Source organism: Tursiops truncatus, chromosome 2 (genome assembly GCF_011762595.2).
Source record: "Tursiops truncatus isolate mTurTru1 chromosome 2, mTurTru1.mat.Y, whole genome shotgun sequence".
Lineage (NCBI taxonomy): Eukaryota > Metazoa > Chordata > Mammalia > Artiodactyla > Delphinidae > Tursiops > Tursiops truncatus.
The window spans coordinates 98,187,815-98,206,615 of NC_047035.1; the positions used below are offsets into that span (position 1 = coordinate 98,187,815).

At 36.9% G+C, this 18,801-nt stretch overlaps 1 protein-coding gene across 3 annotated transcripts in view; it reads right to left on the reverse strand.

Moving 5' to 3' along the window:
* Positions 1-1,352: 1,352 nt before the first annotated feature.
* Positions 1,353-18,801, reverse strand: part of PRTG (protogenin) — a 132,999-nt gene continuing 115,550 nt past the window's right edge. For 2 of the 3 annotated variants that reach the window (XM_073801039.1, XM_019951066.3), the window contains 5 exons: positions 15,694-15,876; positions 14,162-14,282; positions 12,717-12,882; positions 10,778-10,882; positions 1,353-10,293 (listed from right to left, as the gene is read on the reverse strand). In XM_073801039.1, the coding sequence (XP_073657140.1) occupies positions 9,889-10,293; positions 10,778-10,882; positions 12,717-12,882; positions 14,162-14,282; positions 15,694-15,876 (980 nt within the window). In that variant the 3' untranslated portion in view covers positions 1,353-9,888. The remainder of the gene's footprint in view (positions 10,294-10,777; positions 10,883-12,716; positions 12,883-14,161; positions 14,283-15,693; positions 15,877-18,801) is intronic. The other variant, XR_012330126.1, reaches the window with a different exon arrangement.

The window sequence follows — 18,801 nt, forward strand, 5'->3', positions numbered from 1 at the left end:
TTATTTCTCTTGGGTATATATCTAAGGAATGAGATTGCTGGGTCAAATGGTAACACTATGTTACTTTTTGAGGAACTGCTAAACTATTTTCCACAGTGGCTACAGCATTTTACATTCCCACCAGCAATCTATGAGGGTTCTAATTTCTCCACATTCTTGTCAACACTTATGATCTGTCTTTTTGATTATAGTCATCCTAGTGGATATGGAGTGGTATCTCACTGTCTTTTTGATTTGTATTTCCCGCTCATTGTTGCTTCTTCTCATATCTTCCTTGTGTATTATATTTCCTTCTTCCTAAAGTATATCCTTTATTGTTTATTTAGCAAGAGTGTGTATGTGGTAAATTCACTCATATCTGTATCTAGAATTATGTTTACTTAACCTTAACATTTAAATTATAATTTATCTGGTTACAGAACTCCACACTGCAGTTATTTTTCTTTGTGATGTTTTGAAGATATTATCCCACCATCTTCTTGCTTCTTTTATTGAGAAATCTTCTTAGTGCAATCTATTTATCATTTTTCCCCCTATAACTGCCTTTAAGTTCTTATCTTTGGCCTTGATGTTCTGAAGTTCACTAAGACATCTTGGTTTGGATTTCTTTTTTTTTTTTTTTTTTTTTTTCGGTACGCGGGCCTCTCACTGTTGTGGCCTCTCCTGTTGCGGAGCACAGGCTTCCGACGCACAGGCTCAGCGGCCATGGCTCACAGGCTCAGCCGCTCCGCGGCATGTGGGATCGTCCCAGACCGGGGCATGAACCCGCGTCTGCTGCATCGGCAGGCGGACTCTCAACCTCTGCGCCACCAGGGAAGCCCTGGATTTATTTTTATATTTTTAGACTGAGGTTTATACTTCCTGAATCTGAGGATTTCATAAATTAGTCATATTATTTTTGAAAATTGTTTAGCCTTCATTCCCCTTCATTTTAGAATGACTGTCAGATGTATGTTGAATCTTCTGTTTATCTCTTTTATATTTTCTGTTTATCTATTGTGCTGCATCCTGGATAATTTCCTCACATCTATCTTCCAGTTTTAGAATATTCTTTCAGTGTATTTGATACGCTATTTAACAGATTTTCAAAAATTCAGTGACATTTTTTTTTAATTTCTGGGAATTCCATTTATTTCTTTTTTTTAATGTACTTGTTCTTTTTTTTAAATATATAGTTTATTGTTCTCTAATGTTTCAATTCTTTCTTTCATGTCCTCCACAGTCAGCACAATATCCTTTCAAGAAGTTCCTGTTCTGTTTTTCAGTTCCCCTCCCAAATTGGGAGTTTTTAAAAAATAAGAATTCAGCTATCTTACAAAGCTTGTTTGGGTCATATTTTACCTGTTAGTTCTAGACTTTTTAAGTGGAAGTGTTTTCAATATTTCTTAACCATTTTTTATAATATTAAAAAACCAAAAATTTAACCTGAATTAGAAATGTGTCTATCTGGATGACCCATAGCTTTTAGGCTATTTAGTTCCTGAGGTGAGCAATCATCTACTGGAATGGGAAAATTGTTATTTCCTTGTTGCTATTCAGTAAATGCCAGATGAAAACAATTCTTAGATGCGTTAAATAGGCTCTATTCCTACTGCTTGGAGTAGACTCTATGATCATCCCATCCCAGGATATGAAAGCCATCATTCTATAAACTCAAAGTTTTCATTTTCTATCACCCAAAAGTGAAGAGTAAAAGAAAACATTTTTATTTCTTTTTTTTAACTAAGGAAAACTTTTATTTAAACTGTGCAATCAATCAGTATTTAGACAGCAGTTTTATAAACATTTTGGCATTTAAACTTTTATTCATTTTTGGCATGACCTGTAGGATAGTATATAAACTATCCTGGGGAGGGGGAAAGTACTAGGCAATGCTTACTATGATGCTAGAAAAGGAAAACAAACCCACATTATTAAGCAAAATATGTTTTAAGAAGACATTAAAAAGGTACATTCAAAATCAAGGTAAACATTTGCTTTCTTCATGCAATGGAGTTCACAGAGCTGATCCCCTGAGTCAAGTATAAAATTAAAATAGCTCAGCTCTAGAGTCCATTAGCTAGTCTGCAAATGCTGCCCTTACAAGAAAATTGTATACAGAGTGAAAGGATCCAGAACACCCATAATATGAAACAATGTAACTGGCTCCCACACTTTGATTTAATTCACATCTTCAAAGAAAATAGAAAAAAAAATCGCACATACACAGACATAAAATTTTGTCCAACAACAGCAACAGACAGACAAACTTACTTAATATATGTCCTCTAGTCTACTGATAGGCTAAGGCAATGTGTGTGTATTCAGGCTTTGCAAATTTCTGTAACAGGCTCATGTTGCTAATCATCGGTAATCATTTTCATTTGCAAACAGAATGAAGAATGTGGTAATAGGGAGAAAAATGTTTTAGGTAAACATTTTAAGTATTTTTGTTATTTTAAAAGACAGTTCTGTAGAAAAAGAAACTTCTGTAACATACATTTTTAAAGATAAAGTTTGTAAGTTAGGACTGTGTCTACATACCATGAACTACTTACAAGATATAAACCTGAGTAAATCAAGAAAGGTGTTCAGAATCTCATGGATTATACTAAGAGTGATATTGGCTGGTTCAAGAAAAAGTTAGGTAAAGTATTTCCTTTCTCTAAAAAAAGATGATAATCGTATATTTCTTGTCAATAGCCTTAAAGGTTGACTTGAGTAAACTAGAATTAGGTGCCAGTAGGTGTTACCCTAAAATTTATTCCGAATAGTTTAAATAAATTTAGAAATGCTCCATAATCTTGAAAAAGTAGATCTGTTAGAGAAGAATCCTAAAAATGCACTTCTGTCTTACCCATCTACCCCTCTGGGGATAAAGATCTCTCTCCTTAAGAGAGAGATCTTTAAAAGCCAAGATATCAAAAAATGAAAGATTTAAATTAGGGTAAGATGATTTCATGTTTAGTACTCTCAAAAGCACTGTAAATTCCCCTATTCATCTTACAGATTTACCTACATTAAAGATGAGTGTTTAAATCCCAGTCTACATCTTTTATCCATCACTTTCTTCTGTTTTTTTGGTGCGTATACAGGAAAGCAAACATTTTTCATTTTAGCACAGGCAAAATTGTAATTGGAAAGGCTGCCCTGTAAAACAAAAAAATCTGTTAAGATATGTTTCACAGCCTTATAGAAATGACTTTTGGATAATAATTATCTACACTTTTAAGTTTTCAAAGTACTACTGCTTCATTCTGCACAACAAAGTATCCTTACTTCATGTTAAGAAAAGGAACAAAAATAGGTTAAGAACTTTCCTACCAAACAATTCGCAAAATGGTCAAAAACTAGAATTTAGATGTGCCAAAGACTAACCTTATACTTGTCCTACTATATGATTCTCCTCAACTTTGCTCTCTCCTAAATTAATTAGGTTGAATTCAAATAACAAATATGCTCTTCAGATCTAGCAAGAAAGGATGACTGCTTACACACCTGGCTTTTTCTAGTTAATAAATTTCTATTTAGATATGGGGACTACAGAAAAATTACGAAAGATAAAATTAAATTCTGAACACCTAGTCTAATAAGGAAATGCTTGAACAGATAAGGACTACAGAAACCATGCCTACCTTGTTTACTGCAACTCTAGGCACAAGCATCAGCTTTCAGACACAGTTTCGGCTAAGAGAAATAGAAGGTTTTAAACGAGGAAAAAAGGGAGTTTACGAGATGACAAAGAGTGAGTTATAGCCCAGCCTCCTAAATTCCTCCTTGAATAAATGAACGTAACTAAGACAGACTTCTCTCTGTTGATTGGCTATGACTGTGTGGACAGGTTGTGTTGACACAGTGGAAGGCACTATGAGCCTAGGTAATTAAATATCATGTCTTAGCTGAGATGATGTTATCATAGTAGAAATCCTATAAACCCTGAAGTTGGACCAACTTGGGTTTGTATCTTGGCTAAGCCACTTAGTAGCTGTGATCTTTGGCAAGTTAGACATTTTAAACCTGTTTCCTGATCTCTGAAATGGGAGTAATACTTGCCTTGCAGAATGTAGCAGTGTGCAGGGATGAAGATGTGCTTGGCACATCGCATACGCTCAGTAAATGGCCTTATCCCTTCCTAAGGAGTAGAGTCAGAAGTGGATGAAAAATGACCAGCACTCTTAACCTTACTCAGAATATCATCACGGTCTCCACCCCATGATGGAGATAGCTTTGTTTCGTTCATTGAAGAAATGCTGAAACTTAGGGTATAATTATAAATTATCCTTCAAATCTGAAAGAAGGCTTGACTTGACATGATCCAGGAATCAGAACAAACTAGAGCTGTGGGATCTAAAGCTTTCTAGGAAAAGGGACAATCGAAATCAAAGAAAACAAAGACAAAATTTCCTAGGAGTTGTACATGCTGCTAAGTATAAGTGGAGGTTCTTGCTAAGGCTGATGGAAAATCAAGAGGCTATCAAACTGAAAACCAAACAGTGGCTGGTGAAGCTGAAGAAATAAACCCAATTTAAAAGTCAGAAAGGGTGAATGTTGCAAAATGCTTTTAAAAGAAAATGAAGAATGAACTTGAGCATGGTCCTGCTCATCTAATCTGAGTTCCTACGTTTGAGGTCTTTCCCCCAACCCTACCCCCCCGACGTAATCACTTAAGAGAAAAGGAGAAAGCTCAACTATAATATGAACAGTTTTCAAAAATATCTGATGAAATTCCACAAAGTTAGAGTCAAATATTAGGAAACTTTCTGTTAAACACATAGAGCTGAGATGTTAACTTACAAAGCACATATTCAAAAAGTTTAAAGCCGAACTGTTTTTGCAAGTGATTTAGAGAGAAAGTTTAATGTAAACATTCAATAGGCGATAAGCCAAGGTTTTCATACTTTGACATTTTGAAGATCACTAAAGGGCACATGGCTTCACACTTCCAATCTCTGTAATGCTATAGACATTTTATGGAGATCAGAATTCTACAGAAATAATATATCTGTTGTACGTAAGAGAACGGCCATCTACGGAAGTCCACGCCCAAATCCCTGGACTCTGAATATGTTACCATACAGGGCAAAAGGGACTTTGCAGAGGTGATTAAGTTAAGAATTTTCAGATGGGGAGAGTACCCTGGATCATCCAGATGGGCCCCAACTAATCACATGAGTCCTTAACACTGGAGAATGTTTCCCCGTTGGGGTCAGAAAAAGAGATATGATAATGCAAGTGGGGTCAGAGAGAATAGGGGGTGGGGTCTACAGTTTCTAAAATCCAGAAAAGATAAGGAAACAAACCTTGATTTTATCCCATTGAGACTGTGTCAGACTTCTGACCTACAGAACTGTAAGATAATAAATTTGTGTTGCTTCAAGGCCAACTTCGTGGTAACTCATTTCAGCAGCAATAAGAAAATAATACAGTATCTGCCTGGTAAAAATGCAAGGCTGTCATGTTAATCTTAAACACCTTCAAAGGCTTACCAAGGGAAACCGCCTGAGGGGATTAAAGCCTGCAAACATACACATTGCATTAGCCTGTGATCTTATGTCCTGAGCATAAATCAACTTCACACAGAATTCTAGGTATGTGTTCTTCTAAACATCAATAAAATTTACAATTAGACAACTGGTTGTGTATGGTGATCTCCAGAACCCTGTGCTCTGTGCTCACAGCCCACAGAAATTATGACTATTAAACCAAAGCAATTTTACCAGAGACCCATGTGCCAAATTGTCAGGAACAAAGTCTACAAAATACATGTTTAGTCTTAAATCATGCCTCTTTCGATGTATTGGCACTTTTTTTCTTTTTTTACATTCAGTATTAAACATTTATATTCAATGAAACAGAAGAGTATGTGTGAATCACTACAGCCACTGCTGAGATGGAACCACATCTGGATATTCTAGCGTTTAAAAAAAAAACCTTTCAAATCATCTTTTTTTGTGACACTCAATTGTTTCCAAAGGTGTCTTCATCGACTTGAACAATGACCCTGAGTTGTCAACATGAGCAAGTTTCTGGCATATGTCCTTAATGAAGCCAAGACACACCAATGCAAATCACTGTCATTGTTCCCAGCGTTGGCACTGCGCTTGGTTGAAACAAAAGCAAATGAAAAGCATTTCACTGAGGATCTAATTTCCCTGGGGTGCCAAGACTGATTTTTTAAAGCCACTTAGTGGATAAAGCTGTGTCCTTACTTTTAGGCTAATCAAAATATAAAACTCCAGATTTCATGAAAAAGATTTTTGTTCCCTTGATGCAATTAAAATATTTCAATTTATGGACAACTTTAAAGAGCAAAGAACAGCCACTTAAAACAGTGATATGATTCTTTTCCCTGTTATATCCCATTGCTCCCCAGAGATGAGAACATCCCTATTATTAAGGGACTGCCTCAAGCCTTCAGAGTTAACCACATAATACTTTAGGCAGAAGGAAGACAGCACAGACTGATTCAGGGGTTGCCAGAATGCTCTGCAGTGGAAAAGCCTGCTGATATTTCTGTTGACATCTCACACTCAAGGTGCTTAGGAAAGTATCACATCATTTGGCAAAAACATCCTGTGGCTGAATCAGCAGATTTAATGGGAAGTCCCTATGTATGCTATTTGTATACAGACAGGGTTCTGGAGAGACAAGTTTGGTTGACATAAAAACAAGAAACAATGGTTTAATGTACAACTAAATCTGCCTATATGTGGACATAACCTTAAATATCTTTGGTTTTCTAAAAATTTGTTGATAAAAAGTACGTGAATTAAAACACTGATAAATACCAATATAATTGTATTGCTTTTAATTATGTAAACTTAGCCCTTTGATATCTTTCGCTACTAAAGCTAGATTCCCTATCAGCCTCTAAATAAATTTATTTCAAATCTGCTCATCTTTACTTACTTACAGGCTAATCTATATATTTGCATGATCTTTGGTATGAAAATACTGATGAGCAGTATCTTGTAATATTTGGCATAAAAATGACATGCATGTATTAGTACTTACAGCAAATAAGTCTTTGGAAAAGAAAATAGTTACTATTTGCATATTAGCCCCTTCAGAGTGAAAATACCATGAAGTAACACCACTATGAGAGATGAAAGAGAACCTTCACATTTTAGTTACAATTTCATACTTAAGACTTCAAAGAAGCTAGCTTTGGCCAAGTAAAAAGAAGTCTTTGGTGTTCACTAAATACCTTATTCAATGAGACCAAAATATTTCTCTTTGGTGAAAAGACTTTTTTTTCTCTACAACAAGTAGTTTCAACAATTTCAAAATACTTTAATACTGTAGAGCTGAAGATTTACTTGCTGAAGAAAAAAAAATTACACTTGAAATTCTTTGGAACTATCTGCTGGTAAAGAAATTATTTTAAATGCTCTGGTAACAATAAGGTAGTTAAAATTACTAGTCTAATTAACTACAACAATCAAGATAAACCCTATTATTCTGGGTTAGTAACTACTTGTATAAGCGTCATACCTATAGATGTTTCTAGTTAATTAAATTTTGGGGGAAATCATAGTCAAATTTTCACTTCCTACTGAAAATTCTTTGGTAATAGGATTATTATGAAAAAAATCTTATATAAGAACAAAATGAAAAGGTGAAAGAGTGAAAAATGTACTGGTAAATAATTAGCAAACAGTTATAGCCTACAGATCTACAATAACTATGGGCCTATTCATCAAAAACAAAACAAACAAAATACTTTCCTTAAGGACTTCAGATCATCATTTTAGGCTTTTAAAATGATTCAAATTAATAGAGTCCTAGACATGATGGATGACGTTTCAACTTTAGATTCTGTTTGCCTTGTAACGAAAGTTTAAAAACATAAAATGAACTCACTGTAGTCCTTAGTTTTAGATATTGATAAAAGTTGGCCTCACATAATTCTACTTATGAACCCCAAAACGCCATACCCTGTCAATTTGCCCATGCTTCCATGAGGCAGCTCAAAAGTAACAAAAAACGTTCCCTGAGTACAGGAAAAAAAAAATAACACTAGAATAAGTTTAAAAGGAGGTAGTATAAACAGGAGCTATAAAGGCAGGAGCAGCATTTTTCCTGGCCTCAGATTGTTCACCTAAAGCTCTGCTTTTTTGTTTTGCCATCAAGCCCATACTTAGATAACTAAATGGGGGACTGTGAATTTGGTTCAGAAGTGCATGCTAGCAATTAATGTTGGTCTACTTCTGAACACATCCAATTTGGCACAAAACTACAGATTAAAAAACAACCAAAAAAGGTTGTGTCATCAGACACTGGGGTAGAAGATGATAGAGGTGGGACTGTCATCCAGTAACATTTTTTTGACTTTAGAACACCATTTAACATGACCCCCCACTTCCACAAATAAAAGGTTTCAAGGGGGATACCCATTAAGATTCCTTTTAAAAAGCGGCTCAAAAGTCATTTCCAGATAATTTGAAGAAATACTTTTAAAAGGAAAAGGGGGTCCCTTCTCTACACCATGTATTTAATTCTTTATTGTCTCTCACTGCTGGGCACCTAACAGGTAACTGTCTCATTACTGAAAGAAGGCCTATTCTATGTGGCTAAGTAAACAGTTTACTGATTTCAAACCAGCAAGAGGATTAACTCACTCCTGGAGTTAGCATTCCTCATTCACAGCATTGACACTGAAGGAAGATTAAACAGAGTACCAAATTCTCTTAAGAATTCAAGAAAATACAACCAAGTTGGTAGAGATCTGAATACTTATCCCTAAACAAAACCTGCATAAAAACAAACCAAAATGCTTTGATAAAATACTGTACATCAAAAGAGTTACTGATAAAATCCAAGAAACTCTTAAGGCAACTTTCTGTACTCTTATCCTGAACAACTTCATGAATATTAAAAAGGTATAAGGCAAAGAACTTCATAATATATAATGGAAGGCACTGTTACCGTGATAACCTCAAGTTCATTTTACTGTCTACTGCTGCATTTATCTTCATTATTAACATTTAATGAAACTTCTTTACCCCTTTAAGCCAAGCTGGGATAAAAAAAAAAACAACACAAAACACCAACCCTAACCTGTTCTCTTTGGAAGTCTATTTCCTGCAAGGAGTTTTGCAACTAATTCTGGAAAGGTTGAGGATGCTTTGCAAACTAGACAGTGCAGCCTTTGGCCAACTGTCAGGCAAAGGAGCAGGTAGAAAAGGCACGGCTTCTAGGCAGGCTGAGACTTGGGATACAGCAGATAAAGCACTCAAGACTCTAATGCCCACAACATAAAGGCTCTAGAAGCAATAGGAGTCCCTGTATGCTACTGAACAGTTCTATTCTCAAAAGAGATATGCTTTTTTGTTTTGGTCATTCAGTAAAGTCAACAGTCCCACTTTTCTCTTCTCTGCGGTTTCAGTCCTCACAGTTGGAGGTGTTAAATTATCCAAACCATACAGAGGTCATAGTTTGTTGCTGTTGTTTCTTAAATCAGAGCTTCAGATAAACATTCTTACTCATCTACCTATATGACTCCTTTGATCACACACATTACACATACAGCAATGAACACAAAACGCTACTAGGAAGTATCATCGGTTATGTAGCTGAGAAACTATCACAACAAATGAGGTAACAAAGTTGTCTTCTGAGTTTGCCATGTGGCAAACTGAGGTAGATAGTCAGCAAAGGGGCTTTCAAAAGTCTTCCCTTTGCTCCAGTGATATATTTCATAATCCAGTCAAATATCTTGACTGTCTTTTCACATTGCTGACACTGAAACATTCAAAATACGTGAGCTTAAAGATAAAAAAAAAAAAAAAACACATTCAAAAAAGGTGAAATACCCAATAAGATATCATGATTTTCACAAAAGGCTTTGGCTCCCTGTTCACTGTCCTTCGAAAAGACTTAAAGGTGAGAATACCTGGACGTGGCTATCTAGATTGGAAAATCCTTTTTATCAAAGCGGAGCATGGCAGATGGTGGCTGAGGAACTGAAGAGGAAATCTGCTCAGCATCTGATGGCACTGCATGTTCTTCACACTTTCTCATCGAGGGATCCCCACTCGAATCAGTGCCAGTGAAGGAACTGGGGGTCAGGGGTGTGGTACTTATAACTGAGGACAGGTGTATTTCATCATTGGACTCATGGGAGAACCTTCCAGAATCCCCAGTTTCGTGGCTGCCTTCACTATTCGCTGAATGCTCAGTATCAGTTGCAACACCAAAGGGTCTTGGGAAGCTGGCTGTATGACCTGCGGAGCTGGGGGAGTCCTCGTCACTGATTAATACGGTAGTGCCTGGCTGGTAAAAGCAGACCGCTTGAGTAAATCTTCTTTGAGGCTGGGTAAAAATACATAAAACACCATCAGTGATAACAGAGTGCTCTTAAAAAATAACAAATCTGGTTTTGCACATTGTGTGTGTGCTGAGCTAGCAAACTGATCGAGTACATGGGTAAAAGACCATCATGAAGGAACTGTCTAGGTCAGTGGTTCTCCGAGGAGTGGGAACACATCAGAATTACTGGGGCAAGTGAAATGTCGAAAGGCTTCTTCAGTGATTTTGATGAAGGCTCCTGACCCATCCCTTTCTCCATTGCCCCTCAACTCCCACTGAAAACCACAGCTCTGATTACTATTCCAATTGTCACTTCGGTCATCAATCCCCATGGCTTTCCATAGAGTCATGCCCCTAATTAATAAAATCACGGCTAGAAAGAACAAAGAAGTTAAAAAAAAACTCACTTACATTTTCCTCTTTTTAAAATTACCATCTCATATACCAGGGGCAGCAAAAGATTTTTTCCATTTAATGGGTGAGTTACCTGCTCAGCTTTTATCTTCTTAGAATCTTGGAAAAAAAGCCATTTTTTCTTAGTGTTGTTTTTAATTATAGGACCATAGCTATTAATTATCAGGTCAGTTCCTCCCTGGAGATATAAAAGGGGAAAATGCACATATTATAGATTTCAGTTTATTACAAGTAGTACACAAAATTTTTAAATGTTAAAAGAAAAAAATGATCACAGACATTATTATTTCTTCTTTTACACCAGCAGCACACAACAAATACAAGGTACTTGTTCGTGATCAAAAAGATATAATAGGTTTATTCCTAAGACAGATATATATGCTGAAGTATTTGGGGTGAAGTGTAAGGATTCCAAAACATATTTTCAAATGACAGAGGAAACAAAAATATATAGAGAGAGATACAAAAGTATGAAAAGATACTGACAATTATTTGTGCATTTATTAAATTTTTTCAACCTTTTCACATGGTTGAAAAATTTAAAAAGGATTTAGGAAGAGAAAAATGGGCCCACATATGCTCAACAAAATGGCAATAGACGGGGGATCAGCTCTTAGGCTAACCCAAGGGAATTCAGAGACCTGGCCTCCAAACTGGCTTCTCTGCTTCAATTCAGGCCCCCACTCTGCTCTGTGTCCTTTCATTTTAGATTCTCCCTCTCTCTTCCCATGTGTTCCTCCCCACTTCACTTCTCTTCAATCCTTTCTCATGTCTAGTTCCAAGTTAGTAATAACAGAATGACAGTGTATTTTGGTACTTTCTGTGCTTATTTAAAAGTTTTAGGTTCTAATGTTCTAGATTAATTTGAAATAAATTAAATGGCTTACATTTGTATCAGAAAATAAAAGCTAAATTAAGTTGCAAACAAAAAGACAACAGGAGTAGCAAAAATCAATGTACTATTATTTACCCATAATATATATAGTATATAGCACTGTGCTAGATACACGTAAATTGCATCTGCTAAATATAATTATATAAAATTTAACATCAAAATTGCCTGAAATTTTTTAATATTTTTGGTATTCTAAATTTTAGGGAAAGGTTGGGGAAGAAGAATTTATAGCAGGATTTGGCAAACTTTTCCTGTAAAGGGGCAGATAGTAAATGTCTTAGGCTTTGCAGACCACACATGCCCTCTGTTGCATTTTCTCCTCTTCCTCCTTTTTTGTTCCCCCCAAACTACCCTTTAAAAATGTGAAAAACATACTTAGCTCAGAGATGACCATACAAAAACAGACTGCAGGCTGGCCTGGGCTGGGCTATAGTTTGCAGATACTTAATTTACAGCACATTCGTTATGAGGGCTATTATAATAATGCACGATATCTAATGCTGCAAGTGACTAAAAATAATTTTCAGTTGGTGTTCATAATGCTTATCGCTGTACTATTATTACACATAGTGGAAAGGACATGAAGTATTATCCTCCAATGACATCTCTTTACTATATCCAACTTCCTAAGGCCGTACAGGGTAGGATTTTGAGACATCTATTTATATACTCTATATTTAAAAAATTTTCATTCACACCTGGAATGTGCTGATGCTCCATTTAGTTCTAAAATCAAATAAACTAAGTTGAGAATGGATTAATAAAAAATCGTCCATCCAGTATACACGCAACAATCCAAATTGTAGTAAATATGGACTGATGACCTTGATGTCCTTATTTAAGACATCTCAGCTCCACATAATCCGAACTAATTGAATTTATGCTACTTTCTCATATTTTCTTTATCTTCATCTTTTATTCTTTTATCTATCCCTATCTTCTCCCCAAATATTGTATGCAAGGAAGGATCTGGGTGAAACGGTTTCACATTTCATTATGTGAAGTATGGACACAATACACTCAACATACAATTTTTTGGTAAAAAGATTTTACGCATAAAGATAAGATGAATGGTAGGAAGGACTATGTAGCACAACAGTCGCTCAGCTCAGAGTACCTTGGCATCGATGAAGCTGTTCGGCATGATCATTGGCATTAAGGACTCTTCATTTTCTAGAGCTCCTTCCAGGTTCTTTCCTACTTCATTTCCATTGGCTAGGGAGGCACTGGTATGAGATAATTGTTGAGTCCCATTCTGTGCTGTCTTGGAGGCAGTTGATTTCCTGAAATATTGCAAGAAAAGGAAATTTTCTAAGTCCACAAGAAGAGAGAAGTAAATGTACCAAATTTGGTGAAATCTGGGAAGTTCACAACTTTGCAAACAATGGAGTTCCTTAATGCTTGTTTCTTAAATATCTTTAGAAACTATTAGATTATAACTCCAACTCACTGCTGCAAACTTTTATGATGTGAGAAGGCTTGTTTTTTTTGTCCCAATGTCTGTTTATATAAAATTACTCTTTACACTTAGTAAAAACCTTAATATTTATAAAGTACTATTATTTATTATTGTCGCTTATTTATAATATATGCAGAAACTGTAGTTTAAAAAATTTACATGCTCTCCTTCAGGTCTGCAGATTGTCACACTAACGTAACAATTAATGATGACAAATTTACAGTAGCACTTATGCAAGATTTAGGCATCACTAAAACAATGTACATAAAGATTTCATTAAAAAATTCTTGAAGTGAGAAACTTGGACAGTAAAATTAAGCCAGTTCCATATACAAAAAACTTTAAAATTCTTTCATTAACATGTTTTCTGAGTGTGTTTCTATGCACAAGTACCAAAAACATATAGAATAAACTCTGAAAAACCTATGATAATGCAGAGAGTCTAGTGATGGAGATTACCTAAAAATGATGTGTATTTGACTTTGATTTTTTTAAATAAAGAACCTTAATAAATGAAAGCAAAAGCCAAAATATAAAAGGTTAGAAACAGAGAGGTTCACTGAATGCTGAGAATTTAGCTGAAGTCAAAAGCACTGATAAAATTGCCTGACAAGAGTTTACAGAGAACTAATCCCTAGTTATTACATTTGTTTTAATCCATGTCTGGAGAATCCCAAACATATGACCTATGGTGGTGAGGGTAGAGCTCTCAAGTGACTCAGACATTTCAGGCTACTTAAATATGAAAATATTCCAGGAAGTAAGGAATCCCTCAATCAGCAGATACATCATATTAAGTGGGTTATTTTCTTTAAAAATCCAAAGGATATACTTTGTGTTTCTCAAAATACCAAGGAAATGAGAAAACTAGGTCCTCATTGAAGAGTATTTTGTTGGTACAGTAATTTTTTTCAAATGGTGAGAGAATAATTTGCCAAAGTGAGCACATCTCTATAGCTGTAAGAACCCAAGTAATAATACATTCATTTTAAAGTGGAAAATCCAAGTTCCTCTAAAAGGCACTTGATTTCAATTTGTTTCTGTGGTTACTGTAATTTAAATGTTTTTTAACCACATCAACATCTCTAGCAATGGAAACACACCTGGCTTTACTTCGGTATATCAAGATGAGAACACAGATGAGGATGCAGGTCAAGGCTATGCCAACACCTACAGCAATGCCGGTCATTGATTTTTGGTCCAGATGGTAATAGCCTGAATAAACTGGAAGGGGAAACACATGTACTCAGAGTCAATCAGAAAAGTAAATGATTCCATTTATCATAATTCTCAGATATTAGCTTTTCAACAATGTGTCTTCCTCTCATAGGAAAACTTTTGACAGTATCTGTGTCTAAGCAAAGAAGACATATTACTCTTTTATCAGTGACCTTAAAATTGGCTTATCTTCTCATATTGAAGATTCTAAATATGAGTTCTAGGTATTATTATATCAAACATGAACATCAGTTCATAATTTATAACGCTAAAAGGCACAAGGCATAGATGTTCACTGACAGGCCAAAGGGTAGCTTTCATGTCATATTACCTTAAAAGCAGATCTGTATACTGAAGACTAGTTTTCCATTTATGCATTTTCATGTACACAGCAGTGCTTCTCAAACTTTAATGTGCATAAGAGTTACTAGGGGATATGTTAAAATGCAGACAGATGCTGATTCACGAGGTCTGGGGTAGAGCCCACGCACAATTCTGCATGTCTGACAAGCTCCCAGGTGCCATTTGTGCAGCTGGTCTCTAGGCACTTTGACTAGCAAGGTATCTGAGAAGCGAATAGGAGCCTTGCTCTCCGCTTCCCCTGATGATACGGCAGCTACTGTGGCTACCTCCTTCCTGTCCTTAAATCTGACTGCCCTGCCCTTCTCTTTGTTTCTCTCTCTCCTTTCCAAAGTGTCCATCCCACAATACTGAATGACTATCCTCTGAGGAACTAAGAGCCTTTAAATCCCGCCCTGAATTCAGCTGGCACCTCCTCAATCTGAAGCTGTTCCTGCCACACCCTGCATCGCCACCCAGGCCCCCTCCCCCAGAGAGGGGAAAAAGGACGTGTCTAGTCCTGGGTCACAGGGGGCCCTGGCGTCCTTCAGAACAATAGGACGATACCCTGAGTGGAGTGAGAATGGCTCTTTAAAGGTATTTTTTCCAATTGCTTTCTGGAGAGAAATAACTTTCACTCTGGAGAGGATGGGGTTTTTGTTTTTGTTTGTTGTTTTGGTGGGGAAAACTCTTAATGAAAACCATGCTCTTCTTAGCTTGAACACCACAACCATCACTGCCATTTATTTCCACAAACCCCCAGACGCCTGCTCCCATCAGCTCAGGGGTGGTGTGGCTCATCTGTCTTGGTGGATGCACAGCTGGGAGGAGAAGTAACTGGGACACAGTGGTCTGAACACCACAGTTAGTTCTGAGGGAAGTGTTTTCTCCTTCTAGGAGTGCAGGGAGAGCCATGCAGCTCCACAACATCAGAACCTTGCCAGCAAGAATTCAAGGAGCCGAGTATGGGTTTAGGGATATGGTCACGGGAGGAGCAGAAATAAAGCAGAGGGGAGCTGGAAAACAATGTGTGTTTTCGTTTCTTAAGGAAAATCAATGATTATGGCAGTATACAAACCTTTGACATCAGCAGAATCTAAACGCTTGGGCCTCTGATTTGATTCAGGAGTTTCCTTTGGAAGTACGGCCAGCTCCACAGAATTTGAAAAGGGTCCTTCTCCTACCTCATTGGATGCAGATATCTTGACAATGTATATATTTCCTGCCACAAGGTTTTCTAGCAAAGCCATGGTTATTGCCCCTATAAATATATCAATTACAAATTAAGTAAACTGTCTTTTATTTATTCTTTTAATCACACAAACATGGTCCTTTATTTTTAAAATATTTTTCTGATTATAAAAATAACACATTTATTAGAAAACATCTGTAAAATAAATAAAATGACAATCTCCCATTGTTAACATTTTTGTGTATTTGTGTGTGTGTACGTGTGTGTACTGTACATGTGTGAGTACATATTTACTACGTGCATTTTTATATCTTAGAGTTTTCATTTAACATTGTGCCATGCACACTGCCCCTATATAATCCTTCTCTGTAATTTTGTTTTAAGAGTAGCTCGTAAAATCAACATGTATTTTTGTTTGGATACATGTATGTATATACATATATATATATAAATACACACTTTTTTTTAACCAAAAATATATATATAAACATATATGTAATTTTTTACTCTTTACATAGGTATGGATACAAATAGCATTAAAAACATTTTATTATGGAATATTTCAAACATAGGTAAAGACAAAATAACACAATGAACTCAGATTCAACAATTACAAGTAGATTTAAAAAATCCAATATGAGGGCTTCCCTGGTGGCGCAGTGGTTGAGAGTCCGCCTGCCGATGCAGGGGACACGGGTTCGTGCCCGGGTCTGCGAAGATCCCACATGCCGCGGAGCGGCTGGGCCCGTGAGCCATGGCCGCTGAGCCTGTGTGTCCGGAGCCTGTGCTCCGCAACGGGAGAGGCCACAACAGTGAGAAGCCCGCGTACCACAAAAAAAAAAAAAAAAAAAAAAATCCAACGTGAGACTCTTTTTTTTTTGGCCATGCCTCACCGCTTGCGGGATCTTACTTCCCTGACCAGGGACTGAACCCATGACCACTGCAGTGAAAGCGCTGAGTCCTAACCACTGGACTGCCAGGGAACTCCAATGAGTATCTTTTTTTTTTTTCTTTTAGAAATGTTTAAACCACTTACAGTAATTGTGATAAATGATTTTGTTCTTATTTCTTAAATTAGAAACAACAATTATTTTTGAAAGTATGAATATATTTTTCACCGTCCTAATCATTATCTAAGATTTCCTGAATATAAACAGGCAAGAAGATGCCAAAGTTATGTAGGAACCTCACGGTGTTGAAGGCTAAGACCCCAGATTAACTATCAAAATTATCACCAGCAACCTGGCTAGCATCTACTTCTCTCCAAAATGAATCATCATTTGAATTTATATATATTTGGTATTGAAAGGTATCTTCTCTGATGGCATGACTGCCAAGAAGGATTCCTATTTGGGCACTGCTATTTCTTGAGGTGTCTTTCTGCTCTTGTCCTGCCACGGCACTGAAGTATTTTTCTTACAAAGGGAATCCCACCCTAGGAATTAGTCTTAATGTTAAGAAACCAGGTATAAAAGAAATTCAGCTAGGAAGTTGTTCTTGCACTGCATTTATGGGTGGATATTCACAGGGAAACCTAGCTTCCCTGGGGTAATTTCTTCTCATTTTTTCCTGATGCAGGGCACCCTTACAATAAATAGTTTTAGAGAGCTTACAACAGCTGGTAGCTGTCACCGCCAGCTCAGAGCTGGCTACACTAGTGCACTTGCTACAATATATTTCATTATGCAAGGAAATGCAGGGTGATCTTAGAGCTGAGGCCATGACTCAGAGGCTACCTCTGCAGGTCACATGGTGGGAGGGAGCTGGACCCAGTGGCAGCGCGAGGAGCTGAACACAGTTTGCTTTCATGTGCTCCGGTTTCAACCTGGCCTAGAAAGAGTGTGAGCTACTTGAATACACAACTGTTGAATAAACACACTGACCCCTATTTAGAACCAGGAAGAGTGTCTTTCCACTGCCACTTGCTCTTAGGCAGATGAATTAAAAAGCAACAACATATTGTGACATGTTACCATTAGCTAGATGGAAGAACATTTCAATTTGTTTACCAACATATAAATAAATTGAGTCTCCATTTTATCATAGAATACTTTACATTTAATTTTAGAAAGTGTTTGGCAAAGTCAATCACTAGTGAAATTAAAATTCTTTCGCTTAATTTAAACATTACAAATGGATGAGCTGTGTGTGTATATGTGTGTATGCACACTCCCCTTTCTCCCACAGGAAGTCTTCCTTCAGACAAAAAAAGGAAACTATAACATTCAGGTTCCCATACGAGCAGTTAAACCAGTTCCCAAATATTAAAGTGATTTGACTGTCCCTATATTCTCTCAGCAAATGGTCTAAATTCCAGTTGGTGTGATTGTTTCAGTCTACAGCCTTTTACACACGTCTGAACTTTTAGCTAGACTAGGAGTTTCACAAACCGGACAGTGTTAACAGGCTCAGCGTTGGATCAATGTTGATCAAGTCCTGGCATGTTACCAATTAAGTAATTTGCAACTTGGGGCATGTCACTGAACTTTACTTTCCTCGTGGGGGCAATAATTCCCACCTCATATAATTATTATATGGATTAAATGAACTACCATGGACAAGTGTCTGACACAAGTGTATATACTCAATGAAAGTAAGTCTTCCTCCTCACCTCTGATCTCCTCTCTTCCCTTTCTGGAGCACAGAAATTTTTTTTCACATGTGAACAGCTGAAGGTGGCTAGCATAATGCTTTGCACAAGATAATTCTCAGTAAATACCAACTGAACTAATACTAAAATATGAGCCATTTGTTACCAAAGGAATGTTCATTTAAAATATAAAAGCAGGGCTTCCCTGGTGGCACAGTGGTTAACAATCCACCTGCCAATGCAGGGGACACAGGTTCGAGCCCTGGTCCGGGAAGATCCCACATGCACGGAGCAACTAAGCCCGTGTGCCACAACTACTAAGCCTGGGCTCTAGAGCCCGCGAGCCACAACTACTGAGCCTGCGTGCCACAACTACTGAAGCCCACGCGCCTACAGCCCGTGCT